The sequence below is a fragment of the Syngnathus floridae genome, chromosome 11 (genome assembly GCF_059516105.1).
Source record: "Syngnathus floridae isolate MCC-2025c chromosome 11, RoL_Sflo_1.0, whole genome shotgun sequence".
NCBI lineage: Eukaryota > Metazoa > Chordata > Actinopteri > Syngnathiformes > Syngnathidae > Syngnathus > Syngnathus floridae.
Genome location: NC_142423.1, coordinates 971,484 through 991,929, shown reverse-complemented (window position 1 = coordinate 991,929; position 20,446 = coordinate 971,484). Strand labels below are relative to the sequence as shown.

The following is a 20,446-nucleotide window of genomic DNA, read 5'->3' as shown; positions in this document are numbered from 1 at the left end:
CAAAATCCGGTGAAAATTGACTCTCGTTGTAATAAAAAAAAAAACCTGGTTGATGAATGTAAGATACAGTTATCAGCGTTTGGTGCAAAGTTCAAGTTATCCACGAACAATATGAGAATTCTTTCACACCATGTCTGATTTTTTTAAATTATATAAATCACTCATGCACATACACACTGTCAAATGCGGGAATCTAATTCCTGGAGCCTGCACACAAGACAGGGGTACCACTACACCTGGGGTGTCAAACTCATTTTTTTCACGGGCTGCATTGTAGTCATAGCTTCTTTCGGAGGGCCATTATGACTGTCAACCCAAATAAATGTATGAGCACCTCATATTATATACAGTAAAAGCTGCAAAACAAACTGACAAATCATACGAGTAAAAACTGGTCAAATATTTAAAAAAATATATTAAAAATGAAGACAATTTGCAATTCTATTAATGACATGAATTTGATGCACAAATTGTCTTCGCGGCCACATAAAGTGACGTGGCGGGCCGTATTTGGCCCCCGGCCTTGAGTTTGACACCTGTGCACTACACCATCAGCCATCCGCAGTAGGTCTGAATTGCGATCGCAGGCAGTCGCTTGCCACGTAGCCACCAAAAGCTATTTGCGCAAATTTGCGTCCAATCCGGGAACCAAGGACGCGTTCGGAAAAGACTCCGCACGAGTTCAAGAGTGTTTTGCTCGAGTTTGCTGTTCGGAAACTCAGAGTCCACCAAAACGGAGAGCCAGTGTGCGCACTCGGCGCCCCGGCTTGGCACAAAGTGCGCTAGTGCTGGCTGCTTTCGGAAATGAGCGGAAGTAGACCGCGCTGTGTCTTTTTAATCTCAGTGCGAATTTCCCAACGTATTCGAGAAGTCATATGTGACCCACCCCTCGCACGGAGAACTCGATCCGAATGACGTTTTGGCGCCGTTTGCAGTCACTCGAAGTCGTCATATTAGATGTTTATCGACACTTGTTCCTAGCTGCCTCTAACGGTTTATTTGGCGCTGTTTTCAGAGATTATAGCTGCTGTTAGCCTAGCCGCTCGTTAGCGTGCTAGCCGGAGGGCCTTTGCGATGGAAGGCAAACAAGCAAAGCGATCGCAGGCTGACGAAAGCCAGCATCCGTCGGTAAGAGGGACAAATGGGCGAAACGAAGACGCCCATGCGCGCTACTGAGTACTGAATTGGTAACTACTGAGTGGCGTCTTCCTCTTTGTTTGGGTCAGAAGCCGTGGAACTTGATGATTAAACACAGACACGTTCACAGGAGAGGACGACGCTCGCACATGGCCGTCAGGTAACACACTCGTAGTCTGTTGCAAAGAAGAGGAAAGGGATGGACGGTGAAAGGGAAATTAATACAATTGACGCTTGTTTCATAGGGTTAATCTCATTTCGGTTGTCGATTGGAGTTGCTGTAGAGCAGTGCTCCTCACGTTTGCACTCTCATTTTCTTCTCCCCTAGGGAAAAGAAAACATTTCTCGCCCCCCATATTATTAACATTAAAGAAAACAAAAATAAACAAAAAAGAAAGATCAACTTACAATAAAGAATAACTCTATTAATAACATTGTTTTTTAGTCTGTAACAGAACAGATTCAATGTGCATCACTTTGCCTGAAATTAAAAAATAAATTATAATTATTTAAACTATAAACATTCTTGCCCAACTGCCATTTTATGCTAAAAAATACAATAAGATAATAAACATACTTAATATTAAATTAAATAACGCCAATAAATAATTAAATTCAAAGTAATCAGCAACATTAACTCAGGAGCACAATATATAAAACATTTTAACCTACAAAACAAAAATGTGCTATTTTTTTAATCAAAATGAGGCAGCATGAAGGAGACCATTATCCACGGCTGCAGGTATGGTTTGTTTTTCGTACTGAGCAATTTGGTACGCTGCTTTATATGATGCTTACAGTGCTTGCTGATTGACTGACGTAGCATTCACAAAGTGGGATGATTGTTGGCAATATTCAGCCCATTTTCGCTGAAAAACCTCGAGCATCATATCAGCGTGATTAGGGTGCAATGACTTTAAGTGGCGCCTTAATTTATTTGGCTTCATACTGTCCGCTGCCAACATTGTAAGGCACAGTAAACACACCGGTCTTTCCTCGTCTCCCATCGTAGTCACACTGAAGCCGAGCGCTACGTACGCTTCGTCATATTTTCTTGTCTTAGCTTTCGTGTGACTCTCAATTCTCTTATCTCCGTCTCTCTCCGCCGTTCTTTTCAACCCAGGGATGTGCGGTCAGAGGAGGCAAGGGAGGCTACGCCTCCCCTACTATCATGAAAAGGGGAAAAACAAATTCAATTGTTTTTATTATAGTCATTTTCCTTTTAATTTCAATAATTTTGTATCATTTTGAACCAAAATCACAGAATTTTTATAGTTATTTTAAAACCGAAGACGATACGCTCGGAGGAGCCAATTTCCTGTCTAGCCTCCTCTGAGGATTGCGTAATAACACGGCTGCCTCTGTTGACAGGTTATGCAGTTAGACTGAACTGCTCTCTGTCTTTATGTCACTGTTTAAGTGTTCAAACACTGGCTATATTAAATAATTTCCGTAGTTAAGCTGGTGTATATAATAACTCGTGTTTTTTGTCTTCTGTCTGTAACGTTGTGTTTCTTTAGATGAACAAAATGGCTTTGGCTTTGAAAAGAGATCTTACGGAGGCTACGAAAAAAGGTTCTGCACCCTTATGGCAGGGGGTGCTAGTGATCCTGGGATGCTTCATGCGCCTACCTGTAGAATAAGAGATCTCCAGTTCAGTGTCTCTCCAGTCATGAACCTCACTGCACGTCACTGTTTCAACCCTGTTAAATATTTTTCCATGGTGTCCCACTGCACTTTTTATCGCCTGCTCTTTACTCTACTCCTTGCGCACACTCTTACAGCGATACCGCCACTCCTACCTACTACAGTGGATGTCTAATTATCCTTTAACACGCCCGGACTGATCATCGGGAGAACCGGGAGTATTCCCGAAGCGCCGGCCTAGGATAGGCCTGCTGGCCTGCGTCTCTCTCTTTGTTTTTTTTTTGTTTTGTTTTTTTAAGTGCCGGTGCGGCGGTGTTCCTATCAGAGAGACAGGCCAGGTCACTCAGGCCAGGAGCATGTGAGGAGGGAAAGACGATTGGTTTATATCCCGACCCCACAGTCCGTATCAACCACACAGAGCGCGTGTGGAGGAAAGGGTGTGTTACTATGTCAGGTGCTGCCTGCTGTAGCGAGCGAGCGGTGCAAGTGAGGTTAATGGACTTCAAACGTGGTAAAAAGAAGAGGAAAGGCGGTGCGGAGAGGACAAAAAAAGAAAGGCGCTGGCTGGAGGAGGATGTGGCCAAATGCAGAAAAGTTACGGAATTGTTCTGCCCCCCCCCCACCCCCCCCCACCCCCATACACACACACACACACGGTGCCATTCAAAACTGTGTGTGACCGCGCGTGTATGCATGCCAGTTTGCATGTGTTGTGTGCATATGTGCCGCTGCCATGTAATAAGGCTGTCCCTCTGCTGATTTATTGTTAGATTTAGTTGATTTTGTAAGTTGAAGAGTCATTTGTTATTCTTTCATACTTGCACATTCCTCTAAACTTTGTAACTGACCCTGGCTAAATTAATATTAAAATATATGTCTCTGTTTCCTATGCAAAGGTGGAAATATTGCCAGTTTTGGTGCTTCAGAAAGTAGGCCCTGTACTAGATCAGAGCAGCTGACAGGTTAAGAACAGACAGTCATCTATTAATGCATGAAATTGAATAGGCTATGACTATGCGTGAACATTTGGAAAAAAAAAGCATATATTTAACCATATTCTTTTGATATTGATTAAATGTGTTCTTGTTGATAATATAATTATTATGCTGGTTGTTCTGACACTCCCAGCAGATGCAGAGTATACTGGCAAGACAAGTCCAGGTAGCAGTGCAAGGGAAAGGCCAACTCAGGACACAGTCAGACTCAGAGAGACCTTTTGATTATTTTGCTCACCCACATTCTAGAGATTTTGATTTTTTTTTTTCCCGTACCACCCACAACAAAACCCAAAGAATGATTGTGTGCATGTGTGTGCGCACAAATGTGTTTTGGTTGTGGCCATGCATTTAAGTGTGGGTGTGAATATGCACGTGAGGGCAAGGCCAGGGTGGCCTGGTTACATAACTGACTCTTGCCCTGTCCTTTAATATAGTACAGCCAAAAGAAAAGCATGTTGTCTGGTGTCACACGCGCCCCACTATTTGAGAAGGACTGCCATAAAGTGATGTAATGGGCTCTCTGCTTTCAAATCGTATATGAAAACCACAATGACTTGGAGAAGAGGCAGTAACGGCGTGCACAATACGCGCAGGTATCAGGACAGGTTTCAGGCCTATCAGGGTAGCGCAGGTATCAGGCCTTGCGCGACGTGCGTGACGTCATTATTATGTCAGGTGTGTTGTAGAGTCGGAGCGCTGCATGGCTTGCAGCAGCGTGTCCTGGACTCGTAGCCGCAAAGATGTTGCTGCATTTTAAATCGGGGAATGAAAAAAGAAAGAGGCGTCTTTATGACAATGAGTAAAGACAACAGCAGTCAGGTAAGCAAGGCAACTTAACCCCTCCCTTTTTATGGTTAGGCTACCCATTGCCCTTCTTCTGTGTTAATGTTGTATGGAATGAAAATCTTGCACAATGCCGAGTTAAAATGTGCCCAGGTCTTCGATAGTCAGTTCGCAAATGCGTTGTAAACTAGAGTTTATTGATTGTTTTACCGTTGTTTTGAAAGATAGTAAGTACTTAAGCACCACCAGCTGACTAGCGTTTCATTTTTCTTTAGCCTGTGCAACTTGAGTCTGCAATCGAATCAACAGGGGAGAGAGTGTGAGAAAGAGAAAAGGGTGTTTTGTTGTCAGTGTTTTGCTGTTGTTACGAAAGTTGTTGTAGTTGAGAACCATCACCTGACTAGCCATTCGTTTAGCCCAAGTGTGTCAAACTCATTTTTTTCGTGGGCCCCATTGTAGTCATAGCTTCTTTCGGAGGGCCATTATGACTGTCAACCCAAATAAATGTATGAAAACCTCATATTATATACAGTAAAAGCTACAAAACAAACTGACAAATAACTCGTTTTCAAAACAGACGAGCAAAAACTGGTCAAATATTGAAAAAACAGATATTATTGAAAGTGAACACAATTTGCAATTCTAGTAATGACACACGAATTTGATGCACAATTTGTCTTCACGGGCCACATAAAATGATGTGGCGGGCTGTATCTGGCCCCCGGGCCTTGAGTTTGACACCTGTGGTTTAGCCCAGTGTTTGTCAACCACTGTGCCGCGTCACACTAGTGCCGTGAGTGATCGTCAGGTGTGCCGTGGAAAATTGTCCAATTTCACCTAATTGGTCTAAAAATGTTTTTTGAAAACGAATTATTATCTGCAGATAATATGCCATTGTCAAGTGTCTCTGCTGTAGTAGTGACTGGCAGCGTAATCATGTAATGATTTCTTATCATAAGATGGCAGCAGGGAGCGAATTGCATTGTACGTTGAGACAAGAGAATTAGTGATGCATGAATGTGACAGGTACCAGTGAGAGCATTGTGGCTAGCAAGACTGTGTGCTGACAGTGATGGAGAAGTTTTTGAAAAGAAATAATGCTAACTCCGATCTGGGCCCTGGACAAAATTCAGACCCAGATGTAGGCCCTCGTATGAGAAAGAAGGCAAATACCGTGAGCTCGAGGCAATACAATGAGAGTTATATTTCATTCGGATTTACTTTTACCAGGGATGCAACGACACAGACTCCGTTGTGCTTGGTATGTGGTAAAAAGCTATCTAACAATGCTATGGTACCAAGCAAGCTTAAACGCCATCTCCAAACGAAACACCCTTCGCTTCAAAACAAGAATGCAGACTATTTTGTTCGCCTGCGTACACACACGGAGAAACAGGCAACTTTTATGAAAAAAAACACAAAAGTAAATGTGAGAGCCCTTAAAGCTAGCTACCATGTAGCTGAACTTATAGCTAAATCAAAAAGGTCCCACACTGTGGCAGACACATAATATTACCCGCCTGCAAACTCATTGTAAATAAGATGCTCAGACCTGAAGCGGTGTAAGAAATAGCTCAAGTCCCTCTCTCAGATAAAAAATTTATAGTGATAGTGACATAGTGATGACATGTCTGCAGATATCGAAAGTGTGGTTTTGGAAAAGATCCGTATCAGTGAGAAATTTGCGTTGCAACTTGACAAGTGTACTGATATTAGTGGAGATGCTCGACTCTTGGCCAATGTGCGTTTTGCGGATGGAGACGCAATCAGAGAAATCTTCCTATTTTGCAAGGCATTGCCAGACAAGACAACAGGAGAGGAAATTTGTCGGGTCACATCAGAATATCTTGAACAAGAGGACTTAAGTGGGAAAACTGCATGAGTGTTTGCACTGATGGAGCTGCAGCCATGGTCGGGCGCAACAAAGGCTTTGTAAGCAGAGTGAAGGAAAGAAACCCGGATGTGATTGTTACGCACTGTTTCTTACACCGTGAGGCACTCGTGGCCAAGACTTTACCAGCAGACCTAGCCCCTGTATTGAATGAGTTTGTGCACATGGTAAACTTTGTGAAGACACGACCTGTGAAAAGCCGCATATTTGCATCTTTGTGTAAGGAAATGGGAGCGGAGCATAAGATCTTGCTGTTTCATACGGAGGCCCAATGGTTGTCGCGCGGCAAGGTGCTGGCCCGTGTGTATGAGCTGCGGGAGGAACTCAAAGTGTTCCTGAAATGAGGTGTCCGATTACGCAATGCTGCTTGCGAGTGATGAGTGGTGTGCAAAGCTGGCATACCGTATTTTATGGACTATAAGTCACGTTTTTTTTTCAAAGTTTGGGGTGGGCGACTTATACTGAGGAGTGACTTATATGCGAATTTTTTCACAAATTTTCAAAATTAAAAAACAACAACAAATGAAACCGCGATAAACGATCCACGATGTAGCAAGGGATTACTGTAATTTGAACTTCAAGTGACATCAGCGGCACGGCGGTTGTTTACATAAAGGACAAAGATTTGATCGCGGGATGACGAAGATGACGAAGGGCGGCACCTACTACCGGCATCATTAGCGGCTTTGTTTGTAAGTGACACGGAGGACGAAGAGTTTGAAGGATTTATTGATTTGGAGCAGACCTGGGCAAATTACGGCTCGCGGGCCACATCCGGCCCTTTGAGCGTCCCTGTCCGGCCCGCATGAGGCCAATCGTAAATTATATTTGATTACGACTTAATTAAAAAAAAAAGATTTGTGTCCTGCGTGCAATACAACTGTTTTGCTTTTATTTTGAAAGGCGGCGCACTTCTGTGTAGCGTACGTGTATGTGAGCTGTGCGTGAAGGTGAACAGTGCGAAGTAATGCTGCCCGAGAAATGTGTACTGACCCTCAGAAAAGAAAAGTTGACAAGGAGCGCCGTGTTTCCAACAAGACATGGACTGCCAAGTATTTCTTTACAGAAATGAAAGGTAAAGCCGTGTGCCTGATTTGTGGTACACAGGTCGCTGTGTTTAAAGAATATAATTTGAGTTGCCACCACACGACCAAGCATGAGAAAAAAATACATCTGTCTGATAAACAGAGCGCATCAGAGGCTGATGCATTGCTAGCAAAACTGCAAGCCTAACAAGGACTTTTTATCAAACTTCACACCCAGAGATGCAGCGGCTTTGTCATTTGAGGAAAAGTTAAAGAAGTTAAGAATAAATTGTACTGATTAATGATTGTTTTTTTATTTGACCTATACACCACAATTTCACATAGCTTAATAAAAATATAAACAGAATAATTGTATTCTTCTAATTACCAGTACCAACTATTTAAAATAATTTAATGCATTTTAGAATGGAAGAAAACTGAGCAGGTTTAAGTTATCGTAGGTGTGGCCCTCTGACACAACTCAGGTTTTTCATGTGGCCCCTTGTAAAAATTAATTGCGCACCCCTGATTTGGAGTGACATAGAAGGTTTGAAAAACTATTATGGCTTTTAAGCACGCCTCAGTGGATGGAAGTCGGGGGCCGGCGCTTGGCCGGATGGGTGTCCGGGCACGGTGGGTGGGGCTCGGACATGGCTTTTATGCATGCCCGGTCCTACTCTACGGAGCTCTCTTTCACCTCCGTGGATGGAAGTCGGGGGCCGGCGCTGGGCCGGGTGGCTGACGGGGGACGGTGGATGGGGCTCGGACACTGCTCCTACGCACGCCCGGTCTTGCTCTACGTAGGTCCCAGCCACCTCCGGGGATGGAAGTCCACGCCGCCACACGCCTGGAAGTCCACGCCGGTGCTTGGGGCCGTGTGGCAGTGAACTATTTATGTTATAGTTATTTGATATATTTTATTTTGTGTAGCAACTTGTATATGTTTTTATCGTTACAGTTAAGTAGTTGGCTCGTTGAACTCTTGTTTTGTTAAATAAAGAGCCGTTTACCAAACCCACGTCTTTCCTGGTACTTTGTTACCGCTACAATATAGTTATATACTAGATCTGTGGAATAACGACAAGGGTGACGTCAGCGGCGCACGCGTGGAATTGTTGACAAAGGACGAGGAATTTGATCGATGGATTTAATGATTTGGAGTGACACAGATGGTTTGATAATATTATTGCTTATATAACAGTTATTTGATATATAATTTATATATAGTTATATGGGCCTGTAGAATATTTTGAAGTGCAAGCGCCATCAGCGGCGCGTACCCGGCTGGCACTGTTGACATAAAGGACGATCGATGGATTTAATCAGGGCTGTGGACTCGGACTCGGGGACTCGGTCGGACTCTGTCATTTTTGCCGGACTCGGACTCGGTGTTGATTTTGACCGAGTCCACCGAGTCCGACAATAAAAAAAATGCCTTCAATTTTATTTTCATCATGCTGCTGAGAATGCGCGTAGGAATACTGTCCACAGCCCTGCTTACGATCAATGCGGCCACGTTGAGTTGCACTTAGGCTAATGTTTACATTATGTACCAATGTCAAGGACGATTGTCACCCAGCTTATATCATTATTTAGATTTTGATCTAAATTAGCCTTGAATAAAGACTAAGCAGTCACATGAATTAACAGAAAAATATGGACAGCCGGACTCGGACTCGGTGCAAAAATCCGACCGAGTCCACAGCCCTGGATTTAATGATTTGGAGTGACACAGAAGGTTTGATAATATTATTGCTTAATTTATTTTATATATAATTTATATATCGTTATATGGGCTTGGGGAATATTTTGAAGTGCAACCGCCGTCAGCAGCGCGCACCCGGCCGGCATTGTTGACATAAAAAACGATCGATGGATTTAATGAACTGGAGTGACACAGATGGTTTTATAAACGTGTTATTTATGTAATAGTTATTTGAATAACTCTGAATGTTACGGCAGGCTCGTTCTCAGCTCTTCGTTTGTGTTTATTACGTTACCATACCTATTGTTTAGCCTGTTGTTGCTCGTTCATGTCTGTTCTTGGTGTTGGATTATGTCGAATAAATTTCCCCCAAAATGCGACTTATACTCCGGAGCGACTTTTGTTTTTTTTCACGTTATTGTGCATTTTATGGCTAATGCGACGTTTATTCTGGAGCGACTTTTAGTCCGAAAAATAAGGTACCTGGCGGATATTTTTCATCATCTGAATGAACTGAATACACGAATGCAAGGCCGAAATGAAAACCTGCTAAGAAGTACGGATAAAATAAACGGATTCTGCTCAAAGGTGCACCTCTGGCAAAAACATGTGGAAAGTGGCAACACTAAAATGTTCCCACACACCAAGAAATGGCAAAATATTCACTGTGTGAAATAGTAGGTACACATTTAAAAACTCTCGAGGAGAAGATGTCATTTTATTTCTCTTCAGCCTTCACTGAATGCCTTAACTGGGTTAGAGACCTATACAGCTCAGCAGTTGTTGGAAAGGACATGACTTTACTTGAGCAGAAAGAACTAACTGTACTGAGACAAAATCGTTGTTTAAAGCTGAGCTTTGCTGATCTACCTTTGGACAGTTTTTGGTTGACTGCTGCCAAGGAGTTTCCCATTCTGGCAAACAAACCTATTTTGACATTGCTCCTATTTTCCACAACATATCTGTCTGAAGTGAGCTTCTCAAGCCTGACTGCTACAAAAAGTAAAAACAGAGAGAGACTGAGAGCTGTTGAGGAGGAGCTTTGTGTCTGTCTGTCTTCAATTCCCACCAGGATATCAGCTCTGTGTTCATGCAAACATGCACAGGAGTAAAATATACTGAGATTGACATTTTGTACATGCAACTTTTCATATTGTAACAGTGAAATCTTTCCCAAATATTATTGCACTTAAAGTGCACTTTTTGTTTGAAAGAAGAAACATAAAAGATGATAAAAATACGTTTTTGAGTTGATTCCTATTCAAGACACTTTGATAAGAATGACTATATTGTTAATATAGGTGGCTACGTCTTAACAGATTTTTGTTGGTGTGCCTCAAGATTTTTTTCCAATGAAAAGGTGTGCCGTGAATGAAAAAAGGTTGACAAACACTGGTTGAGCCAATGAAACGTCAGTGCAAACGAAACGACTGAGGGGGGAGTGTGAGAGAGAGGAAGGGGTGCTGTGAGTGTGTGTGTGAGTGAGTATGTGTGCGTGTGCATGCGAGTGTGCGTGTGTTTGTGTGTGAGACTGATTGACAGACTGTGTGATTGGACGCTGCAATCTGTCTGTCTCTCATTGTTTTGTTGAATAAAGTTGTATTTGTTGCTGTCGTATTTGTACTCGTGTAGATGCTGTTACTGAGTAGGAGGTGGAGCAACTGATTATTTAAAACTGAGTAATTGTTATTTTTTTTCACATTACAGTAATCCCTCGTTTATCACGGATAATTGGTTCCAAAAGCCACCCGCAATAAGTGAAATCCGCGAAGTACGGTCACCAACAAGAAGTACTGGGCAGGCCAACGAGTTACCGGAAAGATGCTAATACGCGATCGTGCTACCACGCGAAAACGGACTTCTAAAATAATGTAAACAAACATTTGGAGCAATACTACATTGTCTTAAAGGTTAGACACGTTTCCTCAATTTAGAAGTTTTATTTTGACTTTTAAATGTTTTTTTAATTTGAGAAAAAAATCCGCGATGTCGTGAAGCCGCAATAAACGAAACACGAAGTAGCAAGGGATCACTGTAAACTTAATTTGAGTAAATTTTTTTCTCTCTGGGGGGGAGGCAGGACGACTTTAGTTAGGGGGGCCCCTTGAGATATTTCTGCCTAGGGCCCCATGGAGGTCTGATCAGAGGTGTTACCAAATGCCAAATAAAATGTATTCAACTTTGAAAATTGAGTGTGATCAAGTGGCGCGAAAAGCAATGGCTGTAAAAAGCATTGCATCTCGCCAATGATGTGACAAACTGCATTCCCATGCTAGGCCACCATGGAAAGAATTGAAAAAAATAATACTCCCAAAACAGGAACATGCTCCCCGACAAATTGTTAGACAAAATGTGGAGTACTTGTTATTTCTTATATTTATTTCGACACTCGAAAAGCAAGTATTTCTTTTGACATTTTCTTTAATGGTTAACGCCGACAACTCACAGAATCATGAATTTGTGGGTGTGTGTAGTTATACAGACCCACAGGTGTCCATGGACCTCCTGAGGGCGGTCCTTCAACCCAGCTTCAACGATGACATCATGGCCGTGTTCCAAAAATACCACACGGTACGCTGCACGTGCGTGCGCGCGTGTGTGCACACGTATGTGAGACGGGCTTGTGTTGTTGTTAATGCAGTTCTTTGAGAAGGCGGCGCATAACGTGAAGGAGAATATTGGTGACGAGGTGCACGCAGATCAGCTCATCAAGGAAGCATGCAGGAATGTTCTGGAACATGTAAGCCTGTGCATGCGTGCGCGTATCTAGTAACTATGTTGCAGTTTGACTGTGTTTGTGCTTTGGTGTGAAAGAGACTCAGTCGGTCTGTTTCTTTGCATTTGTGACTGAGTTTCTCGTGTGCGGCAATGACAACAATTACTTTTTTCCTGTGCACGTGGCCACGAATATCACCACAGGCCAAAGTTTTGTTTCCCGAAAGTGAGGCAAAGAAGCCGAGTTGCGAGGTCAGCGTCAAGGTAGGACGGATGAAGCAGCAGCGACTGCCTTCCTTGGGTGACTGGTCTCCGAGTCAGATTTTTGCTTGCGTGTGTTGGCAGCGTCCTCGAGGTTGCGAAGAAAGCAGCAGCCAGAGGGGCAGTCCGGTCCCCAAAAAGGTGCGTCCCTGTCCTTCATCGTCCGTCCCTTTCGAGCCCTGTTTTGCTTCTTGCGCTGCTCCAGCCCAGCGTCCTAATCACATTTGTGTCCCCATTCTTTTTGACTCTGGCGCTACCATACTTTGATTTTCTTGTCCGAATCCATTCCCAAGTTGACTTGTGGGTGTCTCCCAAAAGTTTGGGCAATTTTCAGATGCGTTTGTCTTCTTGTTTTGTTTTTTGCAACCCGGCCATCATGTTCTCATCCGGTCAGGTCAGTGGAGTTTTTCGGCCGCTAGCGTAATTCATGCCAAAACTGATGTTGGCTTTTTGTGTGTGCACATTGTCGCCATCCTCAGAGGAAGAACCGCACAACCGGCGCCGTAGCGTCTGACCGATCATTGAACATCTCCGCTCAGTTAGTATAACGGCACATGCGGCAGGTGACCTCCAAATGGGCCGATTAAAACATGTGTGTATGTGTGTGTGTGTGCGTTTATTTTTCAGCGTGAAGGCAAAGTGCGAACCCATCAAGAAAGAAGGACCAAAGGTGACAACACAACACACTTTTGCCCCTGACGCAGAGGGGAGTGTTTTTTTGCCCTTAGGTCGTCCGGCAGCTGTCTTGAATGAATCTTTGGCAACGGAATGCAATGCCGGTCTCTGTTTGGCTTTTGAGCTATTTACGTTTTCGTCAAGAATATAAATTGTGTATGTCCATCCATCCATCCATCCATCCATCCATCCATCCATCCATCCATCCATCCATCCATCCATCCATCCATCCATCCATCCATCTTCTTCCGCTTATCCGGGGTCGGGTCGTGGGGGCAGCAGCTTTAGGAGGGACTCCCAGACTTCCCTCTCCCCAGCCACTTCGTCCAGCTCATCCCGGGGGATCCCAAGGCGTTCCCAGGCCAGCTGAGAGACATAGTCTCTCCAGCGCGTCCTGGGTCGTCCCCGGGGTCTCCTACCGGTGGGACATGCCCGGAACACCTCCCCAGGGAGGCGTCCAGGAGGCATCCTGATAAGATGCCCGAGCCACCTCATCTGGCTCCTCTCAACGTGGAGGAGTAGCGACTCTACTCCGAGTCTCTCCCGGATGACCGAGCTTCTCACCCTATCTCTAAGGGAGAGCCCGGACATCCTGCGGAGAAAACTCATTTCGGCCGCTTGTATCCGAGATCTCGTTCTTTCGGTCACGACCCATAGCTCGTGACCATAGGTGAGGGTAGGAGCGTATATCGACCGGTAAATTGAGAGCTTTGCCTTTTGGCTCAGCTCTCTCTTCACCACAACGGACCGGTACAGGGTCCGCATTACTGCCGACGCTGCACCGATCCGCCTGTCGATCTCACGCTCCATCCTCCCCTCACTCGTGAACAAGACTCCAAGATACTTGAACTCCTCCACTTGGGGCAGGATCTCATCCCCGATCCGGAGAGGGCATTCCACCCTTTTCCGATCAAGGACCATGGACTCGGATTTGGAGGTGCTGACCCTCATCCCGACTGCTTCACACTCGGCTGCGAACCGTTCCAGCGAGAGCTTGAGATCACGGCCTGAAGAAGCCAACAGCACCACGTCATCTGCAAAAAGCAGAGACGCGATGCTGAGGTCCCCAAACCGGACCCCCTCAACGCCTCGGCTGCGCCTAGAAATTCTGTCCATAAAAATTATGAACAGAATCGGTGACAAAGGGCAGCCTTGGCGGAGTCCAACCCTCACTGGGAACGAATCCGACTTACTGCCGGAAATGCGGACCAGACTCTGGCATCGGTGATACAGGGACCGAACCGCCCTTATCAGTTGGCTTGGCACCCCGTACTCCCAAAGCACCCTCCACAGAACCTCCCGAGGGACACGGTCGAACGCCTTCTCCAAGTCCACAAAACACATGTGGACTGGTTGGGCGAACTCCCATGCACCCTCGAGGATCCTGCCGAGGGTGTAGAGCTGGTCCACTGTTCCACGGCCAGGACGAAAGCCACACTGCTCCTCCTGAATCCGAGGTTCGACCTCCCGACGGACCCTCCTCTCCAGCACCCCTGAATAGACCTTACCAGGGAGGCTGAGGAGTGTGATTCCCCTGTAATTGGAACACACCCTCCGGTCCCCCTTCTTAAAGAGGGCAACCACCACCCCAGTCTGCCAATCCAGAGGCACTGTCCCCGATGTCCACGCAACGTTGTAGAGGCGTGTCAGCCATGACAGCCCCACAACATCCAGAGCCTTTAAGAACTCCGGGCGGATCTCATCCACCCCCGGGCCTTGCCACCGAGGAGTTTTTTAACTACCTCAGTGACTTCGACCCCAGAGATTGGAGAATCCGCCTCAGAGTCTCCAGGCCCTGCTTCATCAATGGAAGGCGTGTAGGTGGAATTGAGGAGGTCTTCGAAGTATTCTCCCCACCGACTCACGACGTCCCGAGTCGAGGTCAGCAGCACGCCATCCCCACTGTAAACAGTGTTGACGTTGCACTGCTTCCCCCTCCTGAGACGCCGGATGGTGGACCAGAATTTCCTCGAAGCCGTCCGAAAGTCATTCTCCATGGCCTCACCAAACTCCTCCCACGCCCGGGTTTTTGCCTCAGCAACCGCCGAAGCCGCGTTCCGCTTGGCCATCCGGTACCTGTCAGCTGCCTCCGGAGTCCCGCAGGCCAAAACGGCCCGATAGGACTCCTTCTTCAGCTTGACGGCATCCCTTACCGCCGGTGTCCACCAGCGGGTTCGGGGATTGCCGCCGCGACAGGCACCAACGACCTTACGGCCACAGCTCCGGTCGGCCGCCTCAACAATGGAGGCGCGGAACATGGTCCACTCAGACTCAATGTCCCCCGCCTCCCCCGGGACGTGGGAAAAGCTCTGCCGGAGGTGGGAGTTGAAGCTCTTCCTGACAGGCGATTCTGCCAGACGTTCCCAGCAGACCCTCACAGAGCGTTTGGGTCTGCCAGGTCGGACCGGCATCTTCCCCCACCATCGGAGCCAACCCACCACCAGGTAGTGATCAGTTGACAGCCCCGCCCCTCTCTTCACCCGAGTGTCCAAAACATGCGGCCGCAAATCCGACGACACGACTACAAAGTCGATCATCGAACTGCGGCCTAGGGTGTCCTGGTGCCAAGTGCACACATGGACACCCTTATGCTTGAACATGGTGTTCATTATTGAAAATCCATGTCGAGCACAGAAGTCCAACAATAGAACACCGCTCGGGTTCAGATTAGGGGGGCCGTTCCTCCCAATCACGCCCTTCCAGGTCTCACTGTCATTGCCCACGTGAGCATTGAAGTCACCCAGTAGAACGATGGAGTCCCCAGAAGGAGCGCCCTCCAGCACTTCCTCCAGGGACCCCAAGAAGGGTGGGTACTCTGAGCTGCCGTTTGGTGCATAGACACAAACTACAGTCAGGACCCGTCACCCCACCCGAAGGCGGAGGGAGGCTACCCTCTCGTTCACCGGGGTGAACCCCAATGTGCAGGCGCCCAGCTGGGGGGCAATAAGTATACCCACACCTGCTCGACGCCTCTCACCGTGGGCAACTCCAGATTGGAAGAGAGTCCAGCCCCTCTCGAGAGGGCTTTTACCGGAACCCAAACTGTGCGTGGAGGCTAGTCCGACTATATCTAGTTGGAATTTTTCTGCCTCGCACACCAGTTCGGGCTCCTTTCCAGCCAGAGAGATGACATTCCATGTCCCAAGAGCCAGCTTCTGCAGCCGGGGATCAGACCGCCAAGGTCCCTCCCTGCCTTTGGCTGCCGCCCAGCTCACATTGCACCCGACCCCTTCGGCCCCTCCCACAGGTGGTGAGCCCATGGGAAGGGGGACCCACGTTTCCATTTCGGGCTATGCCCGGCCGGGCCCCATGGGCGAAGGCCCGGCCACCAGACGCTCGCCTTCGAGCCCCGCCTCCAGGCCTGGCTCCAGAGGGAGGCCCCGGTGACCCGCGTCCGGGCGAGGGAAAACAAAGTCCATTTGTGTTTTTCGTCATAAGGGGCTTGGGTGAGCCGTGCTTTGTCTGACCCCTCACCTAGGACCCGTTTGCCATGGGTGACCCTACCAGGGGCATGAAGCCCCCGACAACATGGCTCCTAGGATCATAGGGGCACGCACACCCCTCCACCACGATAAGGTGACGACTCACGGAGGGGAATTGTGTATGTATGGAACCAAAATGGTTGAATAGGTACGAGCTTTGGGAGGTGCAAAAGCAAGCTAAAAGGAACCCAACGTGATGCGTTGCTCCTCCGGCAGCTCTTGGGCACACCTCTTGGCGGCCGACTCTCTCAATCATAACAAATGGCAAAAAGGGTCGCCAAGTAGCTGAAGAGGAGACCAGAGGCAGCCAAGTCGCGAGGTTACCCTACCTCAGCGGAATTGCAATTTGGCCTATCTGGAGGGAAAACAAAACTGACTGGAGTTTTGGGATTAGCGTTAAAACTGTAACTCAAGACAATGTCTTTTGTTTGTGTTCTTTAGTGGGAGCCGTCCAGACTGAATGAAAGCAGCACTTTTGTTTTGGGGTCCAGAGCTAACAAGTAAGTCGGCACTTGTTTTAGTTGTTTTCAAGTTATAAGCATTTCTTGCTTATAGAAAGAAAATTTTCTAAGATGAGTTTATCTTACCTTTTTTGCCATTGTGGGATGTATTTGTCCCGCTACCCAATTAGGGGGGCGACAATTCTCCCGGCAGTTGCTGCAGCAATTGACGGAATCCAGCTAGATGACTTTGGCAGCATATGTCACAAACCAAACTAGAAACTGGACCATCATTGATGTTGCTGCTGCATTTCCCGCACTGTCAATTTTCAATAACATCCTCTTATTATACTGTATAATAAAGGGATGAAAATCTGGGTAGAATTTTTTTTAACTCAACAATTAATGGAAAATTGATTGACCGATTGATTGACAAAAATATGTTTTCAAAGCCAAATGGCCATACGTATTTTAAAAAAAGGCTTACTTTTCTGGCACAGGGCATTGGGAATGGGCGGGACCAGAGGACGAATCTACATCAAACATGCTGACCTCTTCAAGGTGCGCGCACACACACACCACCCACTTGGCATGCAACAAGTCACGGAACGTGTTGCGTGTGCGCTCGTCAGTACGCGGCGGACACCAGGGACAAGCAGTGGCTGGCCGAGCGTCATCACATGAGGGCGACAGGCGGCAAGATGGTGAGGCCGGGCGCCGGCAGCTGCTGCTCCGTTGGCGGCTGCCCCACCAACACTGATTAACGGTTATGCGTGCGTCTGCTTGATCTCTCAGGCCTACCTGCTAATCGAAGAGGACGTCCAGGATCTGGCGCGCGGTGACGATTACAAGTAAGTGGGCCACTGCCGTGCTCTTTTGCCTCAGCAACATGCCACGTTGAGCACGTGTGCGGGCGCGCAGGGACTGCCCGGATGTGAAGTTGGAGGAGATGAAGCCCTTCTCTGTTCCTCTCTGGATGGTGGAGAAAATGCAGAGGGCCATGGAGGCGCAGAGGGACACGGAATTCTGAAGCACAAGTTGCCAGCTCCTCCATGTGTATTAAAAAACAAAAGCCGAAATGTCAAAAGTCGCTTGTGCTACTCCAAGTGTGTGGGTCTCGGGCTCCCTCTAGTGGTATGAATGCATTGAATGAAGCCACCATTGCTGTTGGAAACAAGTGTGATTTGATGGTGAGCGGATGTGGTGGTATGTGCGTGTATGTGTAGGTGCCTCTGAAGTGCACTCATATCTCTGGAGCGGCTCTGGAGCCGCGGGTTGCCGACCCCTGCCCTAGGGGTTCGGTAGAGCCTCCACTGCGGAGGGCCAAACACATCTGATTTTTGGTGTAAATTCGTGATTACGCATATCCAGTGACGGGCCGTGCATTTCACGCCTAGGCCTTCAGTAGTGCTCCGTCTGAATCAATCCAACCCTCAATAACTATTTTATGTCTATAAAACTTCTACTGCAATTACAGCTGTGACACACATAAAAAAGCATAAAAAATAACCTGACGAAATTGTAATATTATTTAGGAATATAGCAACAGTTTACTCACCAAAATTCCTGATTATTTGTACACAAAATCCATCCTTTCTTTCTTCAAGAAGATTTCAATTACTCTGTTGTGCAGATTATCCATGCGTTTCAGTTCCATCAAGAAGTCCTTTTCTATTGCCATCGAAGCTAATGCTGAAAGTCGAGCCTGTCCTGTCATATTTCTGGCATAAGTGTAAATCTGTGTTGCTCTCAGCAATGAGAGAAAGAAGCGTCGCATAGTTTCCTCTGTTTTTGGATCCAGCACTTTCGCTTTCATCGAGCCCCCGAAATGAAAGTTCCTGCTTGCCTCAAAAAATGACAGTCTATCAGTCTTTTTAAGATTTCCCTAATTTTCTTCACCTTTTCGTTGTGGTGCTCCGTTTCCCTGCCCACTTGTTCGCTCAGCTGTAGATCCACTCTGGTTTCCCCAAAAGTTTTGGAAAGCACCATTGCTTGTAATTGTCCGGCAGTGCTTTGATGCCTCGTTGCTGCCTTGGTAAGGCAAGTAAAAATTACAAATCCAGTGTGGCTTCAATCACCATGTCGAGCAATGGCAAATAACAAGCACTCCCAGCAATACAATTTGCAGCGTTCCTCGGAGACTGTGAGACAGGTTTACCGCTCGTAACTAGTGGACTGAAAGTGGCGGACAAATCCTTTTTCGGGTTGTGACAGGCTTGCGAGGTTCGCGATTGCCTGACCTTGCTTAACAAGGTCCAGCTTTTCTTGAAAAGTCCGTCTTGAAAATGGCTTTGATAGTAAATTTGCAACCAAATCCATTTCTTTTCCTCCTTCAGCCATGGTGGGTTGATAAAACAGCGATTAAATCAACAGGCAGCTCGCTACAGATGCAGTTCGCCCGCTCTGGCTAGTAAACTCTCTGACTAACCAATCAAAGCGTGTGAATACGCTGACATTTCCGTACGCCTGCGAGAAGGCCTTGGTGTCGCCAACTCTAAATCTGAGGTCCTCTGAGGTCTATAATGTTACGTGTGGTGTCCCACAGGGATCGGTACTCGGACCAATTCTATTTAATATTTATATTAAATCCGTCCTTTTTATCTGCCGAGGGAATTTACCGCGATTCTGCTAGTCACGGTATACATCCCGCCTTCCAACATCGAAGGAGACAGGATCGCGGCGCTTGGTGAACTGTACCAGGCTGTCAGTGAACAGCAAACAGCGCACCCTGACGGTTTCACCATCTTCGCTGGAGACTTCAATCATGCCAACCTGAAGTCTGTTTTCCCAAGGCTTCACCAGCATGTTCCTTTTCCGACACGTGGAGACAGCTTCCTGGACCTAGTCTACTCGGCGCAAAAGGGAGCTTTCAAAGCCACCCCCCTCCCCCATCTGGGGCTTTCTGACCATCTCACCGTTTTGCTTTTGCCCGCATACAGACAATTGGTAAAGGCATCCAGGCCGGTTCGGAGGCAGGTTTGAGTGTGGCCTGAGGGTGCCTCCGATGCACTTCGTGACTGCTTCGACACCACTGACTGGGACTTGTTTAAGCAGGCAGCCACCTACAACGATTGGACGGACATAGAGGAGTATACTGACTCTGTTACCTCTTACATCACGAAGTGCATCGATGATGTGACTTGCTCGAAATCCGTCGTCACTCGCGCGAACTGGAAGCCGTGGCTAACGGGGGCTGTCCTCAGACTGTTGAGGGCCAGGGACAAGGCTTTCAGATCGGGGGATGAGGCTGGCTTGAGGACAGCGAGGGCTGACCTGTCCCGAGGCATCAAAGAAGCGAAGAAGACGTTCTCGTGCAAGGTCTCCACCCACTTCAAGGACAGCAAGAACGCACGTAGCCTTTGGCGGGGCATTCAGACCATCACGGACTACAAGCCCGCGCCAAGGAGCTGTGAGGGCGACGTCCGTCTGCTGAACGATCTGAACCGCTTCTTTGCTCGCTTCGACGCCCAGAACAGCACTTGCCCGCTGAAGACCACTCCCCCCCCACATGAGCAGCCCCTGCGCCTCTCTGCCGACGGTGTGAGGAGGGCGCTTGCCGCTATTGACACCCGTAAGGCGGCGGGCCCTGACAACATCCCGGGTCGAGCGCTGAAGGACTGCGCTGGGGAGCTGTCGGGTGTCTTCACGGACATCTTTAACGTTTCCCTGCAGCAGGCCATCGTCCCC

The 20,446-nt window shown here is 47.2% G+C and overlaps 1 protein-coding gene across 2 annotated transcripts; it reads left to right on the top strand.

The window, feature by feature from the left end:
* The first annotated feature begins 572 nt into the window (after nt 1-572).
* dnttip1 (deoxynucleotidyltransferase terminal interacting protein 1) lies at nt 573-17,846 on the top strand. Of its 2 annotated transcripts, XM_088390378.1 has the most exons (13): nt 573-1,128; nt 1,227-1,297; nt 11,661-11,757; nt 11,828-11,926; nt 12,106-12,165; nt 12,247-12,303; nt 12,642-12,700; nt 12,790-12,832; nt 16,761-16,819; nt 17,260-17,320; nt 17,392-17,463; nt 17,555-17,610; nt 17,681-17,846. In XM_088390378.1, the coding sequence occupies exons 1-13, from the start codon at nt 1,075-1,077 to the stop codon at nt 17,787-17,789; spliced, it is 897 nt and encodes a 298-aa protein (XP_088246504.1). In that variant the 5' UTR covers nt 573-1,074; the 3' UTR covers nt 17,790-17,846. The 2 variants fall into 2 exon arrangements, with proteins under 2 accessions (XP_088246504.1, XP_088246505.1); XM_088390379.1 differs by lacking the exons at nt 573-1,128; nt 1,227-1,297; nt 11,661-11,757 and having other exon boundaries at nt 11,892-11,926; nt 12,247-12,556.
* The last annotated feature ends 2,600 nt before the right edge of the window (nt 17,847-20,446 follow it).

Excerpts from the sequence above, each read along its gene's own strand:
- dnttip1 (XM_088390378.1), top strand. The coding sequence starts at position 1,075 with ATGGAAGGCAAACAAGCAAAGCGATCGCAGGCTGACGAAAGCCAGCAT. Across the intron at positions 1,129-1,226 it reads ACGAAAGCCAGCATCCGTCG|AAGCCGTGGAACTTGATGAT; the intron begins GTAAGAGGGACA and ends TGTTTGGGTCAG. Across the intron at positions 1,298-11,660 it reads CGCTCGCACATGGCCGTCAG|TTATACAGACCCACAGGTGT; the intron begins GTAACACACTCG and ends GGGTGTGTGTAG.